This window comes from Varanus komodoensis, unplaced genomic scaffold (genome assembly GCF_004798865.1).
Source record: "Varanus komodoensis strain SLA01 unplaced genomic scaffold, ASM479886v1 scaffold29_3, whole genome shotgun sequence".
In the NCBI taxonomy this organism is placed as follows: Eukaryota; Metazoa; Chordata; class Lepidosauria; order Squamata; family Varanidae; genus Varanus; species Varanus komodoensis.
In genome coordinates, this window is record NW_025335760.1 from 1,595,098 (window position 1) to 1,613,490 (window position 18,393).

Below are 18,393 nucleotides of genomic sequence, written 5' to 3' on the forward strand. Positions count from 1 at the left end.
CTTGGCCGGCGGGCGACGGGGCGGAGCCGAGGGGGCGCCGTGCCCAGCGCCGGGGGCGTGCGCCCCGCAGCTCTCTCCGCCTTGGCGGGCCCGCGGTCGGATGAGACCGAGCCCGGCAGCTCCGGAGCGCTCTGCCCCTGCGGCAGCCCCGGAGGGAGCCCCCCCGCCCCCCGCAAACGGGCGCGTGCCGGAGGAGTGGTTTGGGGTCCAGGGAGGCGCGCAGCTGGCCCTCGGGGTCCTCGAGGGGCGAGCGAGGGCACCCAGCGGGGCCTGCTGGGGATGCTGGCGGGCGGGGTCTGCTGGATGGCGATGTCCGGAGGGGAGGTCTCTCCTGTGGTGTCCTGCGGGGGTCATTTTCCCCCTGCGCTGCGTGCCCTGGACGGGAGCGCCTGCCCCCCTGGGCCGAGGAGCCGTCCGCTTCCTTGCGGTCTCTCGCTTCTGTCCAAACCCAGAGGAAGCGGCTGGCATCGCCGGCTGCGCTTTCCGCAGCTCCCCTTCCAGGGACTTGAACAAATAGCCCAAACCGTGGTGTCGGGTGTGCAAAGCACCTGGGCAAACGGGGCACGGTGGGAAAAAGGGAGTTCCGAAGGTGGGGGTGGGGGGACCAAGAGCACTTCCGACCAGGCAGCGTCCAAATTGCACCCCCCCCCCCACCACAGAGGCCGGCCAGGCAGTGCCGCGCTCTCCTGATTCCTGCCGCCGCCCCTTCCCAAGCCCTCAGTGGGCCTGTTCGTTCTGTTCGAAGGGCCGCTCAGGGCAACATCCCGTTCAGTTTTGTTCGTAGATTCGGGGGCTGAGGAGGCAGAAAGTGGTGGCGTAAAAATGTGCTAAGAAAGTGGAATACGGGGACAGGAGGCGGGGGTCCCCTCCGCACCGTCTCCGTGCCATGCAGGACTGTTTTGGCCAATGTCGTGTTCCCCTGCTCACTGTTTTTCCGCAGTCCAAAGCCCCCCCCCCCCGCCTTTCAAGCCAGCAAAGCGCGGCAGGGGCACGGCCACCGGGCTCGTCCTGGCCAGGGGGCGTCTCCCTGCCTGCCTGCCTGCAAGCTGCAACTCCGTATAGCTGGTTGTGCAAGCAGCAGGGTGGAACGGGGCGCTCCCTGGCCCGGGGGCTCGAGGCGGGGTGCTGACATCGCATTGCCGGCTGGGGAGGAAGGCACTTGCCCTGAAAGTGAGGGCTGCAGGATCGGGGAGCGGGCCAAGCGATCGATCGATCGACCGATCGATCGGCTTTCAGTCCGAGGCCCCTGCCCCCTGAGCAGACTGGACAAGTCCTGGTGCCCCTCTCGGCGTCCCTTGGCTTCTCCTTCCTTCTGATGCAGCTCCAGCTCCATTCTCGTTTTAGAAAGAGGCAATTTCACAAGGCAGGTCTTCAGTGGCTGTTGGTGTGAGCAGCCTAAAAGGGGCTCCGGGGGACATAGAAACTGAGTGAGTCAGAAGGGGTCTCCCGGGCCATCTAGTCTGACCCCCGGCACTAGCCGGCTCCGCTCACGACATGCCCACGATGTGCACTTCCAGCCTATCTTTGAACACCCGCACCGGTGGGGCCTTCGCACATGCAAGGGGGCCGTCCGCTCCCGTGCACTGAAGGTGCGCCGTGCAGAAGCTGAGAAGCCTGGTGCTGCCCCTCGCGAGGCCGATGTGCCACCGCCCATGAGCTATGCAGGAAGAGGGTGGATCGGGGTTGGCCGAATGAGAGGAGCCTCTAAGGGACGGGAAAGAAGGCCGACGGGGCCGGCGCGTGTAGGGACCTTCTCTGGGATTAGCACTGGCGCGTGTAGGGACCTTCTCTGGGATTAGCACTGGCTCAGGATACCCGGGGCCTTATCCTGGACACTGTGTCTGACAGCCAGACTACATGAAGCAAGGGTGCCTCTGAGCATGAGCTGAGCTCCTCTCCTGCAGCAGCTTTCCGAAAGGACAGCAGCCCACTTCTCTGACGTGAAACAGAGATGGGGGACAAGTGACTGGAGAGCAGCACTTGTGGACGGGGCTCGGGGTACTTGCCAACCTCACGCGGTGGTTGAAGGGGCGACGCCACCTTGAATGTGTAGCCAGAAGTGCGGCTTCCAGATCCAGGGAGGGGTCGATGCTGCTCTGCGTGACCCTGGTGCGCCCACAGCTGGAATGCTGCATCCCGTTCTGGGGCCCACACTGTAGGGGGGAGAGAGCAAGGTTCGAGTCCGCCCAGTGCAGGGACACAAGAACGGGAGCCGGGCTGGGAGGGATGGCATATGAGGAGAGATGGGAGGACCTGGTTCTTTGAGCCTGGGGAAGAAGAGACTTCGGGGGGATCTTTCAGTGGCTCAAAGGTATGTGAGGGGATGCCATGTGGAGGGGGGCCATGAGCTGTTCTTCCCTGGACTGGAGGGCAGGGTGCATTCCAGTGGGGCAAAGCGTAAGGAACAAGCTTCGGGCTGGATGCCAGGAAGTACTTCCTGACATTTAGGACCCCTGGGATTTGGGATGGGCTTCCAAGGGAGGTGGAGGCCCCATCAGTGAGGGTGTTTGAGGAAAGCCTGGATTGGGGATCACGTGAGAAGAGCCGGCTGGAGCTGGGGGTCAGACTAGATGGCCTGGGTGGCCCCATCTGACTCACTCTGTTTCTGTGAAATCAGTCTCTGTCCAGAGCAAATGGAGCTGAAACCTCCCTCCACTCCCTGCTGCCTGGAGCGCTTCCAAAAGAGGCGTTTAATCTGAAGCTGCCTGCCTTTGTGAGGGAGAGGCAGGCCGGCCAGCCAGCCAGGGAGTGAGCCCCGCCTGGCCTGCCTGCACGCGCCCTGCGGGGCTTTCCCACGCTGCTGCGAAGGATGGAGCGACGCAACTGCCGGCATGGGGCCCCCAAGGAGGCGTCCCCTAGCCTGGCGCGCTGCAGATCTGCTGAACTGCCAGTCCCAGCCCCCCACGTCCCCACTGCTGGCCGGGAGGCGCTGGGCGCAGAGGAAGCTGGGTGAGGGGAGGCCGAGTGGGCGGCTCAGCGCAGCCGGGGGTCCCGGCTGCTTGGGAGGGTGGCAGGAAGGGGCGGCTTGGGGCACTTGGCCGGAGGCTGCAAGGGCACTCGGTATCGCTCGAGGCACGCGGAGGGAGGCGCCTCCTGCTTTCTGCTGAGGCCGCTAAAGGCAATGCCAGCATGCAGCAGCCGGGTCCCGGCCTGAGGGCGGAGGAGCCGCGGAGGAGGGTCCAACGGGCAGGTGCCCCTGAGGGCAGGCGAGCAGCTGGCAAGGAAACTGAGCCCCGTGGCTTGGAAGCCGCAGGGAGGAACATGGGCTGCCGAGCCCCCCGCCTCTCGGGCTCAGCAGGTGGCGGGCTGGGCCTGTGGCCGACCTGCGTGTTGGGCAGCACGGCTCGGGGACCGGTGAGAGCCTCTGGGTCGCCAGCAGGTGTTGGGTCACTTGGGGAGGCCCAGTTCCCGGGCCCTGGGGACCCGTTGGCTGGACCTTATCCACGGCTGGCTTGAGCCTGACCTGGGTTATTCACCGCCTGCAGCCACCTGTCCAAAAATGCTGTCTGGGCAGCTCAGAGACCACAGGGGAAAAGAAAGCGGCCTCTGCCAGAAGCACCACAGCAGCCAGCCCCAAAAATGCGACCGAAAATGCCTTTTCCTTCCATCGGGTTGCGGGGAGCAGCTCTGATTAAAACCCTCTGAAATGAGAGACTTGGGACAATTTGCAAGGGGTGGCTGCGTCAAAAGGTTTCCCGCAGCACCATCTTTTTCAAAAAAAAAAGGCCCCAACAAGCTGCTCTGTAGGCGAGCTTGCCATGCCAAAATGGCCCTCTCCATGCAGCATTTGCAGGAAGCGCCTGGATCGAGGCCTTCAGAGTTCCAGGAGGCAGGCAGGGGAGCTGGCGGGAGAGCTGGGCCCGAGCCACTGAGGGCTTTATTGGCTACAGCGTGGGCCCGGAAGCAGGCTGGGGGACAGTGCGGCAGGTGAAATGCCCTGTTCGGGCCTCCCAGACCTTGCAGGATTGTTTTTGAAGGCAGGCAGGCAGGCAGGCAGGCAGGCGCACATGCAACCTCCTTCAAGCACTGCTGCCTGTCGGACGCAGCCGGGGGCCACCGTAGTTTGAACCTGCTGGAGAATGTTAATATTCCGGGAACAGTGCACCTGCTGTCTTCGCAGCCTGGAGCCCCGTGGCGAAAGATGTGGGAGGCTGATGTAAAGCGATACACGAAATGTGCCCCCTTGAGCCACGTTCTTGGCCGGACACCCACCGCGGCCTCCTCCTCGCTCTCCTCTCCCAGCCCGAGTGCAGGTTCCTTCCCCATCCCTGCTTTGGTTTTGATCTCTCCCATTTCTAGCAACTTTGGAGAGTTTAATGACAAAGAGGGGAAGCAGCTTCTTTCTCTGGATTCATCATTTGATTTATAAACAGTGGCAACAACACTTCTAGCCGTGCAGTTTATCAATATATACATTTACTCAGCTCCTATTCATAAATGTCAGCTAAAAGAGTCGGGGGAGGGAGGGGGGCCTTCGGATGGGTGTAGCGGATTGCCTGGCCAAGCTTCTAGTGCAGAGGGACGCTTCTCCCATGCGGAACGTTCTGAGCGAAGCGCCTCGGCTTGCGACGCATTCGGTCTGAGTTTTTTTAGCAGATCGGATTTAACTCTCTTAATAAGGGAAGTCAATGAAGTCCTGCGAGAGCTTCTCCGTGAGGCAGCAGCTTTGGTTCTGCAAAGCTTTGCCAAGTTCTGAGAGCCGAGCCGAGCCCGTTAAGAGTGCGGAGCACGTGCAGCATCTTCGTCTGCTGGCCGGCTTGCGATGGAATCGAGCCGCCTTGCAAAGTGCTCTGTTTTGACCCTGGAAGCTCAGCAGCCCAGTGGAAAATCCAGCATCACGTCCTTAACCCATTAATTACCATGAAGAAAAACGCAGTGGGGGGTTCTCCCACCCAAGCCCCAGTGAACCAGAGGGAAGAGTCACAGAATCACAGAAGGGCAGAGTGGAGGGGGCCAGGAAGGCCCTCGGGTCCAACCTCCTGCTGTTGCAGGACACCAAATCCCACCATCCCGCTCTGCTGGCTGACCGGCTGCCACAGCCATCCTCGGGGCGCTGCGCTCCACGGTCAGCAAGCCATTCATGTGCTCCAGAGTCCACTGTGAGCTCCAGAGGAGCCATCCTGGCTCTGGGCCACGTTTGGGATGGGATTTGGCACCACGTCCCGCTCCCGTGAAGTCCAGGGCAGATGAGCAGCCCCCTAGTCCTGGAGCCAGCAGCCTGCAGAGCAGATGGGCAGGGGGCAGGGCACGGCTCAGCACGAAGCGATGCGCAGCAGAGCCTTTCCGGGACACCCGAAAACATTCTGGTGTGAGCCAGAAGCGGGAGGTCGGGAGGGGCTAGGCATGGGGGGGGTGGGCTGGCCCCCCCCAGGGGGGGGGGCGCCCAGGGAGGGGGGGGGCAAGCTTAGGCCCCCCCCCCCCCAGCCTGGTGCTGTTTCCTCGCTGGGGCGCGACCCTTGGAAGACAGCCAAGCGTGGGCGGGAGGCCCCCCCCTCCGTTCCGCAAGCCCCCCAAGCCCACCCGGGCACCAGGCTAAATCCGAGCGGTGCTTCGGTGCCCAGGGGCCATCGCGGCGGGGGCGCCGCAGCCCCTGCAGCTGCCGGCAGCCGGCACGTCCGGCGCGGCCCTCCCCGCCCCGGGGCGGCAGCTGCTCCGGTCCCCGCACCTGTTCCTGGCCGCGCTCCGCGGCTGCCCGGACCTTCCGCAGCCCCTGGCGGCGAGGCGCGCGCGCGCGAGCGGCGGCGGCGGCACCGGCGGCCGCAGCCGCGCAGGGGCGCTGGGGGAAGCGGGTCCGTCCCTCGGCCGGCGCTTCCCGGCAGAGCCGCCCGGAGGGGTCGTTAAGGACGCGCCCCCTCCGCGGCTGCCCCGCCCAAGCCGAGCATTATCGCTTCGCAGGGCTAGAAGGACCCTCGCGTCTCTGCCACCTCCGGCCGAGCGGCTCCCGCCCCGGGTGGGCACACCTGGCCAGGCGCCGCTGGCGCTCACCCGTCTTCCGCACCGCCCCCCAACCTGGCGGCCTCCGCTCATGCCGGTCTGCAGCTCACGCCATCCTGGACGGGGGGCCCGCAGGCTGGGAGGATGAGCATGCCGGTCCGGCACCTCTCTGACCACCCTGTGGGCTTTACCCAAAACAGCCCCTGCCCAGACTTAAGAGGCGCATGTGCCCCATGAAGCCCCCATGCCCAGGTGGAGGGGGGGCCTGGCAAAAGCCGAGCCAGCCTGGGACTGGCCCCTCCAGCCAAGGGGCCCTGGCATGGGCCACTCCCAGCCTCGGTGCCAGTGCCAGGCTTGCGAGGCCCCTCCGGCAAGCGCCCTCCCTCAGTGAGGGACCTGGCCAGCCCCCTCGGCACCTGCCCCCCTTGCCCATGGGGCTGGCTCACCCACTCGCCCAGCCGGGGCAGGGGGCTCGGAAGCAGCACGCTGCCCGGGCCAGAGCACAGGGCATGAGCCAGAAGGGGGAGCAGTCCCAGGCCCCCGCCAGAGGAGCCCAGCTGCACGGGGCATGGGCCGGTGCCCGACTGGGCTGACCCTTGGCACCCCCTGGCCACTGCCTTCACCTTGAGCAGGGTGTCCAGAGAGCATGACCGCGCCTGCTGCCCGGGCGGCCCCTCCGAGGCGCATCCGTGGCGGTGCCCCTCCAGGCACACGTGGGCAGCAGCAGGCCCCGCAAGGTGGAAACGGCCTGCCAGTTCACACGCTGCAGCTGCCAGGGAGTATTTTCACCCGTCACGACCACCACATTTTTCCAGTGTATTTTTAGCCCAAAGAGCCATCGCCCTCTCTCGGCTCTCCGCCCACTGTGGGGCAAGCGAGCCGGGCCTGGCAGGCAGCAGGGACTTCCGCCGCGAGGGAGGGCGCGCGCATGCGCGGGAGGCATGCGTGAGAGCCAGGCTGCTAGGAGCACTCTTCCCTTTTTGCTTGGCACCGTTTCCCAAGGACACGCAAGAGGCTTCTGCAGCAGCCCCCGTAGATGGCCTGGCCCAGGGCAGGAGCTCTTTTAAAGCAGAACATACCTCTGAGCTTACGCAGAAGGCTTCCCCTCTTCCAGCTTGCCCGCCGTGGGAAGGGGAGCTGCCATGGGGCCAGAGCTGAGCTTTGCCAGCTCTCCTTTCCAGCAAGACGTCACCACCAGCTTTGACTGCACATGAAATCAAAGTGGGGCAGGGAGAGCAGGGCTGGCAGGCAGCCGTCCCACGTGGGCCTGCCTGTGATTAAGTGACACGAACAGTGTTAATTAACGATTCCTCTCTGGGGGGCCTTGGCTAATTAACTGCCTTTTCCTTCCTTGCTCCCCCCCCCCCCCCAAATAGCACGCATCCAGACCCCCGTGCAAAGAGCCGGGCCATGAGGCAGCGGTGGACTGTCAAGTCAGCAGAGCGATTCCCGGGTGGGTCAAGCCAGAGCTGATGCAATGGATGCTTGTTAGGACACCAAGAGTAAGTGGAGGGTTAATGACCTCCCAAGGCCAGAAATGGCGGGAGAAGCAAGGCGCTCTTGGATCTAGGCTTGGCAACTACTTGACACAAGATGCAGCAAAAATTCCAAGTTCTCCTTTTCTTGCTGCTCATCATGTTCCTGAAGAAACTGCAGGAACTGACTGCTTTTATAATGGAGTGGGAGGGTCCTGCACATGTTACGGCCCCCTTTCCCGCTGGTTTCAATGCAGGGTGGAATTTCCAGAGGCACGTCCTGGGCATGACCAGCAGGCTGGCTGGGCACCCACCCGGCCCCCTTCCAAATGCTGGGCAGGGGGCCCAACCCCGGAGTCCACTGCCTGGAGCTCAGGCGGCCCAGCGTGTGACCTCTGCCGGGCACCATGCTCCGGGCACAAAGGTTTGGGGCCGGCCTTCGAGAAGCGCAGCCTGCCAGGAAGCGCGAGGCCAGCCCGCACCGGGAAGGGCTTGGGCCGGGCATCCGCCCTCCTGCCCCTCGCGGCCCACGGCCTTTGCCCCAAGTGGGGGAGGGCCCCTTCCTGCCCCAGGTGATGGCCATCGGCACCCCTTTGCCAGGAGCGGGGAGGATGCGGCTGGCCCCACCTGCGCGGAGGAGCCCCCGCGGCCCCTGCTTGCCTGCCTCTGGGCTGAGCACCCCCCTGCATGGAACGGGAAGCCCCTCGAGGGGACCTGGTTGGGAGAAAGAGGGGTGCGGGGCCCATCCCTTGTGCCCCGGCCATGGCCAGGGCTCCCAACGGCGGGTCAGCCAATGTCCCAGCGCCGCTGGGTCCCGGACGGGTCTGATGGACGCTCTGACCGGCCCTCTGGGCAGGGGGCCCGAACCTTCCTTCTCCCGCACTTTTTTTGGTGTGAAACCTGAGACAAAACCTGCAGCTGGAGAGCTCTCTAAAAATATGCTGTCCCGGCCCAGCCACCCCTGTTTGCCAGCCTCCTCCCGTTGCGCTGCAGGATAGAATTCTCCTGAGCGAGCGAAACGCTGCGGAGGTCACGTCGTGCTGTGGGAGCAGGCGAGGCGTCCGGCTGCCACCCGGGTGGCAAAACGCACGGGGCCCCTTCCCACGGCCTCGCCGCCTGGGGGCATCGCGCAATGGCGGGCCCCGCCGTCCCTCGGTGGACCGCCTCTGCAGCAGCGCCGGCCACGGGACTCGGCCACTGGGCAGGTGGCCCCGGTCGGGGGGATGGACTACCTGGAGCAAGAGGGAGCCGCCTAGAGCTGCCTTCGGACTCTGGCCAGACAAGGTGGACGAGCCGGGCCCCGGCCAGCCTTCCACCTGCAGCAGGTGCGCCGTTTGCCTCCACCGAGCGGGCGGGCCGTGCTTGTCCGCGCACACGCAGCCGCGGTTTGGCTCCCTGCTAGCCCAGCCATCAGACGAGACACACGCGCTGACCTGCCCGGAAGGTCTGTCCAACCAGGACCGACGCTCATGCTCGCCAGCCTCAGCGTTGGAGCCCTGGGAGATGTGAAGGCATGACCAAGCTGTTTCTGACCATGTGCCAAGTGCCCACACACCTCTGGGATCTTGCAGATGTGCATTGCTGCTCTGCCCCTGCTGCCCCACGCCTGCGCCCTGGGGCCCGCAGCCGTGGGAACAGCCCCCTCCTCGCCTTTGCAGAACCCCACCTCCTGCAGGCCTCAAGGTCAGCCAGGTGGCCGGTTCTGGGCCAGGGATGGCCGGCGGGGGCGTGGGGAGGGATCGAATTCTCCTGCATCACTGCTGCCGCAGCCAGCGGGCCTCCCTCCCCTCCCTCCCCGCTCGCCAGCACTTATAAAGGGGGCTGGGGACCGAAACCTGATCGCCCGGCTGTTGGGGGCACTCCGTCCGGCCTCAGACCCAGAGGGGCCAGGGGCAGCTGGGAATGGTGGCCTATAAAAAGCTCCTGGCTCCCCAGTGGGGGGGCAGAGAGAGCAACCCCCCGCACCTGGCCCCAGAGGGCTCCAGGCCTCGGTAACTCCATGCAAGCCCCTCCCCTCCCCTCCCCTCCCTTCCCCAGCTGCCCGGCTCTGGGGCCACATCCTGCCTCAGGGACCAGATGCCAGAAGGGGCTGGACGCTGCCGTGCGCTTGGAGCGGCCCTTGCTCTCCGTCCGCTGCAGCAGGCTCCCCGAGCAGGGGCCTCCAGATGTGCTCGACTGCAGGTCCCATGATGCTGGCTGGGAAGGATGGGAGTCGCCAGCCCGCCCGCCCCGAGGGCGCAGCACGGGGGAAGGCTCCTGGGCCGCGAGCTGGCCTCCATCGCTCCCCACCCTCCACAGTGGAGGTCTGCGCCAGGAGCGCATGGGGCCCCCCTGCAGGCCGCAGACAGGCTCCCCCCTCCTGGACCTGCAGGCAGGCAGCTGTGCCCCCCGAGGAGGCTCCGTGCTCCTGGGGGGGCAGCCCGTTGCGGCTCGGTCCCTGGTCCCTCTGGCAGGGGGCTCTGACACGCACGCCGGCCCCAGTGGGCCTGCGGAGGCCGGGCGGGCTGGGGTGCCGAGCGAGCCCCCGTCCTGTAAGGGCAGGATCCCCGCTGGGGGTGCCACGGCCGTCCGGCCGGCCAGCAGCCCGTGGGGCCCACGCGCCGAGCGGCCAGAAGAGCCGTGGCCGCCGAGCTCAGCCGTGCGGGCTGGGGCGACCGATGGGGGAGGCGCGCCCTGCGCGTGTTCCAGGGCCTCCTCTGGCAGGGACTGGCCTCGAGCTGGGCACTGCAGCCAGCCCCTCAGCTGCAGGACAATCAGTGCCTCTGAGCACGTCAGGAGAGGCTGAGGAGGCCTGTCCCGCAGAGCCCCTTCTCCGCTCCCACTCTTGCCCTGCGCTTCAGCGGAGCCGTCCATGGGGCCCCGTGGCGGAGACCTGCTCTGTGGACGCAGGTCTCTTTTGAGGAGCCCCACGGGCCGAGGAGCCCCCCACCCCCCTGAGCGGACGGATCCGTTCCCACTGAGGTGGCCAGAGCCGTGCCCCTCGCCTCCCTCCTGCTCCTTCGCATCCAGGCTAGCGATGCAGCAGAAGTGCCCGGAGGGGATTCCTGGTGGGGGGGGGGCTCCATTTGTCAGGGTTCCTGTTACAAGAATCAGCTGTGGAAGGCGCCCCCTGTCTCTGCAGCTGCCCAGAGCCTCGCCCCATGGGGGCTCCCCCCCCGCTCAGGAACAGGGGGCATGCCAGCCCTGCAGGAAGGGGCAGCGGGGGGGGGGGGCTCACTCATCCTCCGCCCAGAGCAGTTGGCACACGCCAGTTGCGGGGGGCAGGGGAGCGTCTGGGGCATGCTTGGAGGGAGTGGGCAGCTTCGGCCTGATGGGGGGGTGCTCAGGAGAAACGGTCTTGTGAGTGGGGACCCTCGGCCATCCTTGCGTGGGGTGGAAGCCCTGGAGGAGAGAGAGCCCCCGTCTCGGGCACCGCCGAATGCCCCCCTGGGCAGCGCCTCTGGCCATCACTGCGCCTTGATCCCGGCTGGCCAGCGCCGGGCCTTCTGCCGGAAGCGGAGCCGCGGAGCGCTTGCGCCACGGAGCGTGCAGCTGCCGGCTGAGAGGGTCTTACGAGGGGATTAGAGCGGGTTAGGGCTGACGGCAGCGAGCCAGGATGCCTGAAGGAGCCGTCCTGCTCAGCGGCCTCCCTGCTCTGGGCCTTCCGAGGCCCCAGCACGGCCTCCCGGCCCCAGGGATGCCCACGTGCCGCCCAGCCCCAGCCCCAGCCCCGCTCTGTCCCGCCCAGGTGCTCCCGGCCACAGACCTGCACAGGCGCACCGAGGCCGGCACATTTCGCGGCCACCGCCGGGATCTGGGGCGGGAGCAGAAGCCGGGCAAAGACCGTTTTGTTTTCCTTCAATTTATGTCCTGCCTGTTTCCTACAAAGGGGTCAAGGCAGCTTACATCTCCTCCTCCATCTTATTCCCACCACAACAACCCTGTGAGGTAGGCTGGGCTGAGAGTCTGTGACTGGCCCAAAGTCACCCAGTTGGCTCCATGGCCGCGCGGGGACTTGAACCGCAAAGCCCGGCCAGGCTCACAGCCCCCGGGGCTGACGGACTGCCTCTCCCAGCCAGGAGGGACCTGACGCTGCCATCAGGGTCAGAGACCCTCCTCCAGAGGGCCTTCTCCGTGGCTGCCCCCTGCACTGGGACCCACCGGGGCCCGCTTGACCCTCCTTTCCGGGCCCTCTGTGGCGAGGCATGGAGCTGCCCTGCCAGGCGCTTGCCTCGTGCTGGTGGTGCCGGGTCGAGCTGCAGCCGGCCTGTTACCAGAGCGGCTCCTTCTGCATGCCGGATGCGGCCACTGGGCAGCAGAGGCAGAGCAGAGCAGAGGCAGAGCACACACCCTCCCGAGGGGGGGGGGGCGCACAGGGGTGTCCTGGCTGGCCAGATCTGGCCGCGGAGCAGCGCGAGGGACGGCATCCCGGCCTCGCAGCCAGTGCTGGGTCCAGGGTTTTGAGAGGTTTCTGGCAGGACACCCTGAACACGCCCCCATTATCCCCAACTGCTCTTGCTCGCCACTTGACCCGGGGCCACGTGAGCTGAGCTCTGCTCGCCATCACCTTCGCTGTGGTGAGAGGGAAGGGCCAGCAGGCCAGCGGGGGGGGGGGGGGGCCGCTTTGTGGGCTCTTGGGGGCCCTTGCCAGGGGTTCCCCAGCAGGAGCCTGAGCACAGTCAGCCCTGGTCTTGCAGGGACCGTGGCTTATTGGTCCTTGGGGGAAGTTCTCGTCCCGGATCTTCAGAAGGACCCGCATTTCTGGGTTCTCTGGGCAGAAGGGGCACCCGGGGCATCCGAATCAGGACCCTGGGGTGGGCATCTCCTGCCAGCAGCATGCACTGCCAGCCCCCAAAGCCTTTTTGGTCTTTAGCCCCCAGTTGTCTCTCCAGTTCTTGCAAACCCCCACAAGCTCAGGCCCTTTGCGTCTGTCAATTTCCAGGGACTGCTGCTTTCCCCGAGTTTTTAAAGATGTCCCGTTTCTAGGCATGCCTGTGCAATGAAAGCTGCTGAGTGATATCTGGGAACAACTCAGAAATTTTGAGTTGAATGGAGCTAAACAGGGCTTTGAGGGCCGACACAAGCCCTATTCACTCTCTGCCCCCCCCCATGTTCAACTCCTGTGCCCCCAATCCATTTGATGCACCCTCCCTTCTCACCCTGGAGTTCTCGGAGAAGGCCCCCACCCCCAGCCTTGAAGGCCTGGGCTCCCCCCCGTCAATCTTCCTCCCACACAGGGAGTACGCAGCCTGCCCGGGGCTCCCCGTGACTCCAGAGCAGGGACGGGGGGTCTTGCTGGTGGCAAGTGCAGGTCTGGACGTGCCTCTGGACCGCGGACGCCCATTCGCAGACCACTCATCGGCGTGGCCTGGCTTGCTCCCCGGAGTGGGGCTCGGCCTGCCCGCAGCGCTGGGCCAGGGACTTCTCCTCGCATTCGGCCTCGCCTCCGTACTGGACAAGGTCATAGCGGTGGCCCTACAAGCAGTGATGCCTCCTGCTAGGACATGGACTCACTGGGGGCTTTGGGCAGGTCCCCTCAGGCCTGCCTCGCAGGACTGTTGTAAGGATTTGGGCTGATGTTGCTGCTTGGGGCCTCTGGAGCTGGTCTCCCAGCCAGGCCAGGCCCCCTCAGAGGCGCTGGACTACCGGCCGGCAATGCGGCGTTGCATCCGGCACCGGCCGGGAAGCGCTGCTGTGGCTGCTTGCGGGGGTACTCTTTGCACTCCAGAGGCCCCCTTTGCTTCCACCTTGGGCGCCCCCAGGCTGCCCCTTCGTGCCAAGAGCCCTGTCCAGGGGAGCCTCCCCGAAGGCGCCGGCCAAGGCGAGCGCTGGAGCCCCCGGCCCTCGCCGAGCGCCGTCCGGATGACAGTCCCTCTCCGCGCAGCCGGCACGGAGGACGGCCGACGACCCACATTTCAGGCGCAGCTGGGGAGGGGGCCCAATCACAGGCCAGCTGCCGGCCGAGGGGCAGCCAATGGCGGCGAGGCAGGGGGTATATATTCCGGGCGCCCGAGTCGGGCTTTCGGGTCACCCTTTGCGCTGGAGCGAGACTAGGTCGCGCCGAACCCCTGGGGACACTTGCAGCCTGATTCTTCCCGTCAGGTAACAGCCGTCTCAGGCTCCACATTTGCACTGGGGAGCCTGCAGCGGGGGGGGGGGGGTGCTGGGAGCGGACAGTGGCTTGTGCTTCAGCTGTTCTGGGGGGAGAGGCTGTTGAATGACACTTACTTTTCTTGAAATTATTACCTTCAAAAACAGAACCCTGTGCTCGGCGGGGGATCCAGGGTTTGGGGCACTGGCAGGGAGCCCCCCCAAGCTGTGCTTTTTGCCCCCCAGAATGGCCTCCATCCCGGATGGAGCGGGATGCAGGACGGAGGGAGACACCTGTCCGAACACGGCCCAGGAAGCCTCCATCCCGCAGCCTCCTTGCTGGGACCGCCAGGGCCACTTGCATCCCAGGGCAGCAGAGAGTGCCGGGAGAGACTGGGGGGGGGGGGCTGGTCGCCCTCTGGCAGCCATCCTTCTGCAGCTGTGGCCCAACTCCCCCCCCCGCCCCGAAGGATGCTCCCTCCCTCCTGCTCTGGAGATGGGGCTCCTTGGCTCCTCGGCCGCTGACACGCTGCAGCAGTCGCCACTGGAATGCGAGCTCAGCTTACAGCCGGAGCTTCCCCTGCCAGCAGGCGCCCGCAGGGCCCTTTTGTGGACAAAACTGGCAGCTAAAAATAAATCTGTTTCCAAGGGGCTGGTGGCTAAAATTATCCCTGCTTTCCACTGGTGGCAACTGGATCGGAGTGGTCGCGTGTGCGCCCCCCCCCCACCTCCCTCTTCTTGGCACCTGGACGAGGCAGCTTCTGACTCGCCAAAGATTTGACGTTGGCGCTGGGCCCAGCTGGGGTTTTGCCACCAGCGGCACAGAAATGCCCGGGACCCAGGCGAGCTGGCCTCGCTTTCCACCCTGGAATCCCGCATCCTTCTCCAAAGATGCGAAGATCAATGGCTTGCGCCTCTTCGTGCAAGAGAAACTCGCAGGCGGAAAGACCCCGTGTCTGGGCCCACGCGCGCTGGGCCCAGCGCCCTGCCTTGGCCCCCAGCAGTTCTGGCAGCGGGTGTGGAAAGGCCTCGATGCGTGCATGCATTCGTCGCTTCGATTTCTGACCCACTTTTCCATAAAAAATGCTGCTCGAAGCTGATCACAAGAGCCAGTCTAAGACTGAAGGAAAAGCTGAATGAGAGCCACTAGAAAAAAACAAAAATGCATCAATAAAAAGAAATAGAACCCAACCACAACCAAGCCAAAGCCCTTTCGGCATCCAGCCAGGCCTAAGTCCAGCCAGCACGAGCCTTTTTGTCTGCTGCTGGGGAGACCACCGAGCGAACCTGCAGCCTGGGGCCGCCGCGAGAAGGCCCTGCCTCGCATCCCTACTCAGTCTGTTTGCTGGTTTGTTTGTTTTCTGTTTGGCCCAACAGCCAAAGTTATCTGGGTGGTTTGCTGCAGCACTTTAAAAATACAATATAAAATACACCCTATTAAAACATCACCAGAATTTACAACAAAACATTTAAAACAGATTAAAAATAACTAGGAAAAAATCTTAAGACCTGTTTAAACAAAACAAACTAGCAGACACCAGCAAATGAACTGAATGCCCTGCAGTAAAGAACAGCTTTACCTGATGCTGAAATGTAATAGAATTGATGCCCGTGGGGACCTTGCTCCGTTAACTGGAAAGGCCCTTCTCCTTGGTGCCCCCATCCAGGCCTCTGGGCCTTGGTTGTCGTGCCCAGGCAGATGAAGGCTGGGAGAGGCCTTCCGCCAGGATGCACGATCCCAAGCCACGGAGGGCTTTAGGGTCACAACCGGCACCTTGAAGCGGGCTCGGAGCCGAGCCGGAGTTGCCGTTCTGTGCTCAGACGGTCCGATCCCTGTCGTCAGTCTGGCTGCGGCATCTTCCACCAGCTGCAGCTTCTGCACAGTCTTCAAGGGTAGCCCCACGTGCAGAGCAGTGCAGTCATCTATCGCGGAGAGTACCGAAGCCAGGCTACCTCTGCCCAGGTGGGGGCATTGCTGGCTGGAGCGCAGGTGACAGAGATGGCTCAGGGAGCGCCCCCGAGCGACAAACCTGCTCCTGGGAGGGGATCCAGCCCCACCTAGAACAGGTGGGACTCCCTCCTCCTGTCCGGAAGGGCTTCCCGCCAACGGCGCCTCCGGCTTGCCGGCTCCGTCCGGTCCACTGTCTCGGCCAGGCTCCGGCTCAGCACGGCCACCGCCTCCACTGCTGACGTGGGATGGATGGCGCCATGTGTCATCGGCACACGGATGGCAGCAGCCACAGAGCTCCGGATGAGCCCATGCGGCGGTTTCATATAGTGGCCAGATAGCAGGGGGGCAAGGCTGACCCCGAGGAACCCCATCCCGGAGGCTCCAGGGGCAGAGGGGCAGCAGTGGGGCTGAGGAAAGGGCCTGACAGAGGCTTTTAAAGCCCAGGCAGTTCAGGCAGGAGAAGGCGGCCTTCCTTTAGGAGGAGGCAGGCAGGCCAACGGGGGCCGCCAGCAACCTCCAGAGCCCCAGCGGGCAGTCAAGTCAGGGCTGGGCTGGCGCAAAGCCGAGCTCCCCCAGGTTTGGCACTGGGCACAGACTGACATTCAGAGCCCCTTCTTTTTAGAAATTTGCCCCCAGAACAATGTTGGTCCAGCTTAGGCTAAAGCTTTCCAAGGATTTTCCTCCAGGATTTTCCTGCTGTGCTCTCAGTTAAGACCTACATTTTATGTGCTGTGCATTTGAAGCCAAAGACGTCAAGAATTCACTTGTGCAAGTCGACACGCTGTTCTGCTTGGTTCTGAGCCCAGCACAACGTCCGCGCAGCTGCACGGCTGCCCAAAACGCATTCGCGCAGCGGCTTCCGTGAACCCAAGCGGCCCCAGCTCTCACGGAAACCCGAGTGCCAGGGAGTCTCTGCTCCCAGTGCATTTTGGTTCCGCCCAGCTGGACTGGGCGGGGGGGCCGGCGGCCCTGGGGGATCCTCCTCAGCAGCCCTCTCCCTCGCTCTGCCCGGTGCACAGGACCCATCCCACCATCCGCCACCATGCCTTTCGGAAACACCCACAACAAGTACAAGCTGAACTTCCCACCGGAGGAGGAGTTCCCTGACCTCACCCATCACAACAACCACATGGCCAAGGTCCTTGACATCAACATCTACACCAAGCTGCGTGGGAAGGAGACCTCCAGCGGGTTCACCCTGGATGACTGCATCCAGACCGGCGTGGACAACCCAGGTGAGCACTCCAGGGGCAAGAGCCAGCGGGGGCGGGGGGCATCCAGCCAGCGGGTTGCTGCAGAGAGCTGCCGGGTGGCAGGCCAACGGGTGGGCTTCGTTCCCCGAGGAGGTTTCACGCCGGTTCAACCGGAGGCCGCCGCCTCCGGCCGGATGAAGGCCACCCTCTTCTGCAGATGGCAGCCTGGCCCATGGGGAGGGGGGCGATCCACCCCCTTCGCTACATGATGCAGAGGAGCGGGGAGGGTGCTGGGCCGAATCTCAGCACCACTTTGGTCAAAAACAAACTGAATGGCCAAAAGGTGGGGCCTCTGGTGAACTCGGCAGAAGGTTCTTCAGACGGAACAATTTGCATTCCAAGAACTCCCAGAAACTGCAGGCGGGAATTGTGGTCTTGGAGGAGGCGCCCCATCCTGGGTGTGAGAAAGCGCATCCGGGTGCCTCTTCGAAGGCGACGCTCCGCCGGGCGCAGGCTCAAGGCGGTCCCCCACAAGCCGAGCAGCTGCTGCCGGCCCCATCAACCCCCCCGCGCATCTCGCATGCACATGTATGAACGGCGAGAGACCTGCGCGCTCCACTGAGGTTCATCTAACGGGGCACCCGGCCCTGCCATCCGCGCAGGCGGTCGCACACCACGCGCAGGCGTCAAAACACACAGGCGGGATCCTTGTTTAATGCATGGCCAGCCATCACTGCTCCCGGGTGGCTCCTGAGTGAGGACTCTGCAGGGTCGGGCGGGGGCCGGGCTTGGGGGGGCACTGCAGAGCCCGCGTGGAGGCGCACGAGCACGTGCCCACGCCTGGGCAACGGGGCTGCTTGCTCATTGTGGGGGTGCTCCACGTGCAGGAGGATGGGGGAAGCCTTCGCGCTGAGCGATCCCCCCCCGTTCCCGCCCCCCTCACGCCTCCCCCCCTTGCACGCAGGCCACCCTTTCATCATGACCGTCGGCTGCGTGGCTGGAGATGAGGAGTGTTACGACACCTTCAAGGACCTCTTCGACCCCGTCATCCGCGACCGCCACGGCGGCTACAAGCCCACCGACAAGCACAAGACCGACCTGAACCACGAGAACCTGAAGGTCGGTGCGGGAGGGTTTGTGGGGGAGGGGGCGTGGCCCGGGGCCGGGAGAGACCCCCCCCCACCGGCCGGGACCCGGCCGGGACCAGCCCGGATGCGCGCAGCGGGCTGGTTGGGCTCCGGCTCCGTGGGGCCGGCCGGGACCCCGGGGCCAGTGGGGGCGAGGGGCTGGCCAGGCGCATGACACCTCCGGCTCCCCCTTCCCCACAGGGTGGGGACGACCTGGACCCCAACTATGTGCTCAGCAGCCGCGTGCGCACCGGCCGCAGCATCAAAGGGTACACCCTGCCCCCCCACTGCAGCCGTGGGGAGCGCCGTGCTGTGGAGAAGCTGGCTGTCAAAGGTGAGGCAGTGGGAAGGAGGGCGGGGCTGGCGGGGCGGCCCCCCCAGGAAGCGAGGCCAGCGGGGCTCTCCGGGCGCACCGCTGCCAGGCTCCAGTCACCCTGGGGGGGCTGGGTCCCTCCGCAGGCCTCCCCAGGTTACAGTCCCCAGGAGGCATCCCCCCACCCCCACTGCATCCTAAATCGCAAGAGGGAGCTCCGCTGATGGAAACGTTCGGGCCCCAAGTTCAGTGCTGGGAGCCCCCAGCGAAATGCACGGGCTCGCTTTAGCCGGAGAGGTGCGGGGGCTTGGCAACGGGCCAGGGTCTCAGG

General features: G+C 65.0%; 1 protein-coding gene across 1 annotated transcript in view; it reads left to right on the forward strand.

Annotated features, from left to right (window-relative positions):
* Positions 1 to 13,393: 13,393 nt before the first annotated feature.
* CKM (creatine kinase, M-type) overlaps positions 13,394 to 18,393 on the forward strand; it is a 7,153-nt gene continuing 2,153 nt past the window's right edge. The window contains exons 1-4 of the mRNA XM_044435455.1: positions 13,394 to 13,490; positions 16,449 to 16,664; positions 17,587 to 17,741; positions 17,951 to 18,083. Coding sequence (XP_044291390.1) covers positions 16,472 to 16,664; positions 17,587 to 17,741; positions 17,951 to 18,083 — 481 coding nt within the window. The 5' untranslated portion in view covers positions 13,394 to 13,490; positions 16,449 to 16,471. The remainder of the gene's footprint in view (positions 13,491 to 16,448; positions 16,665 to 17,586; positions 17,742 to 17,950; positions 18,084 to 18,393) is intronic.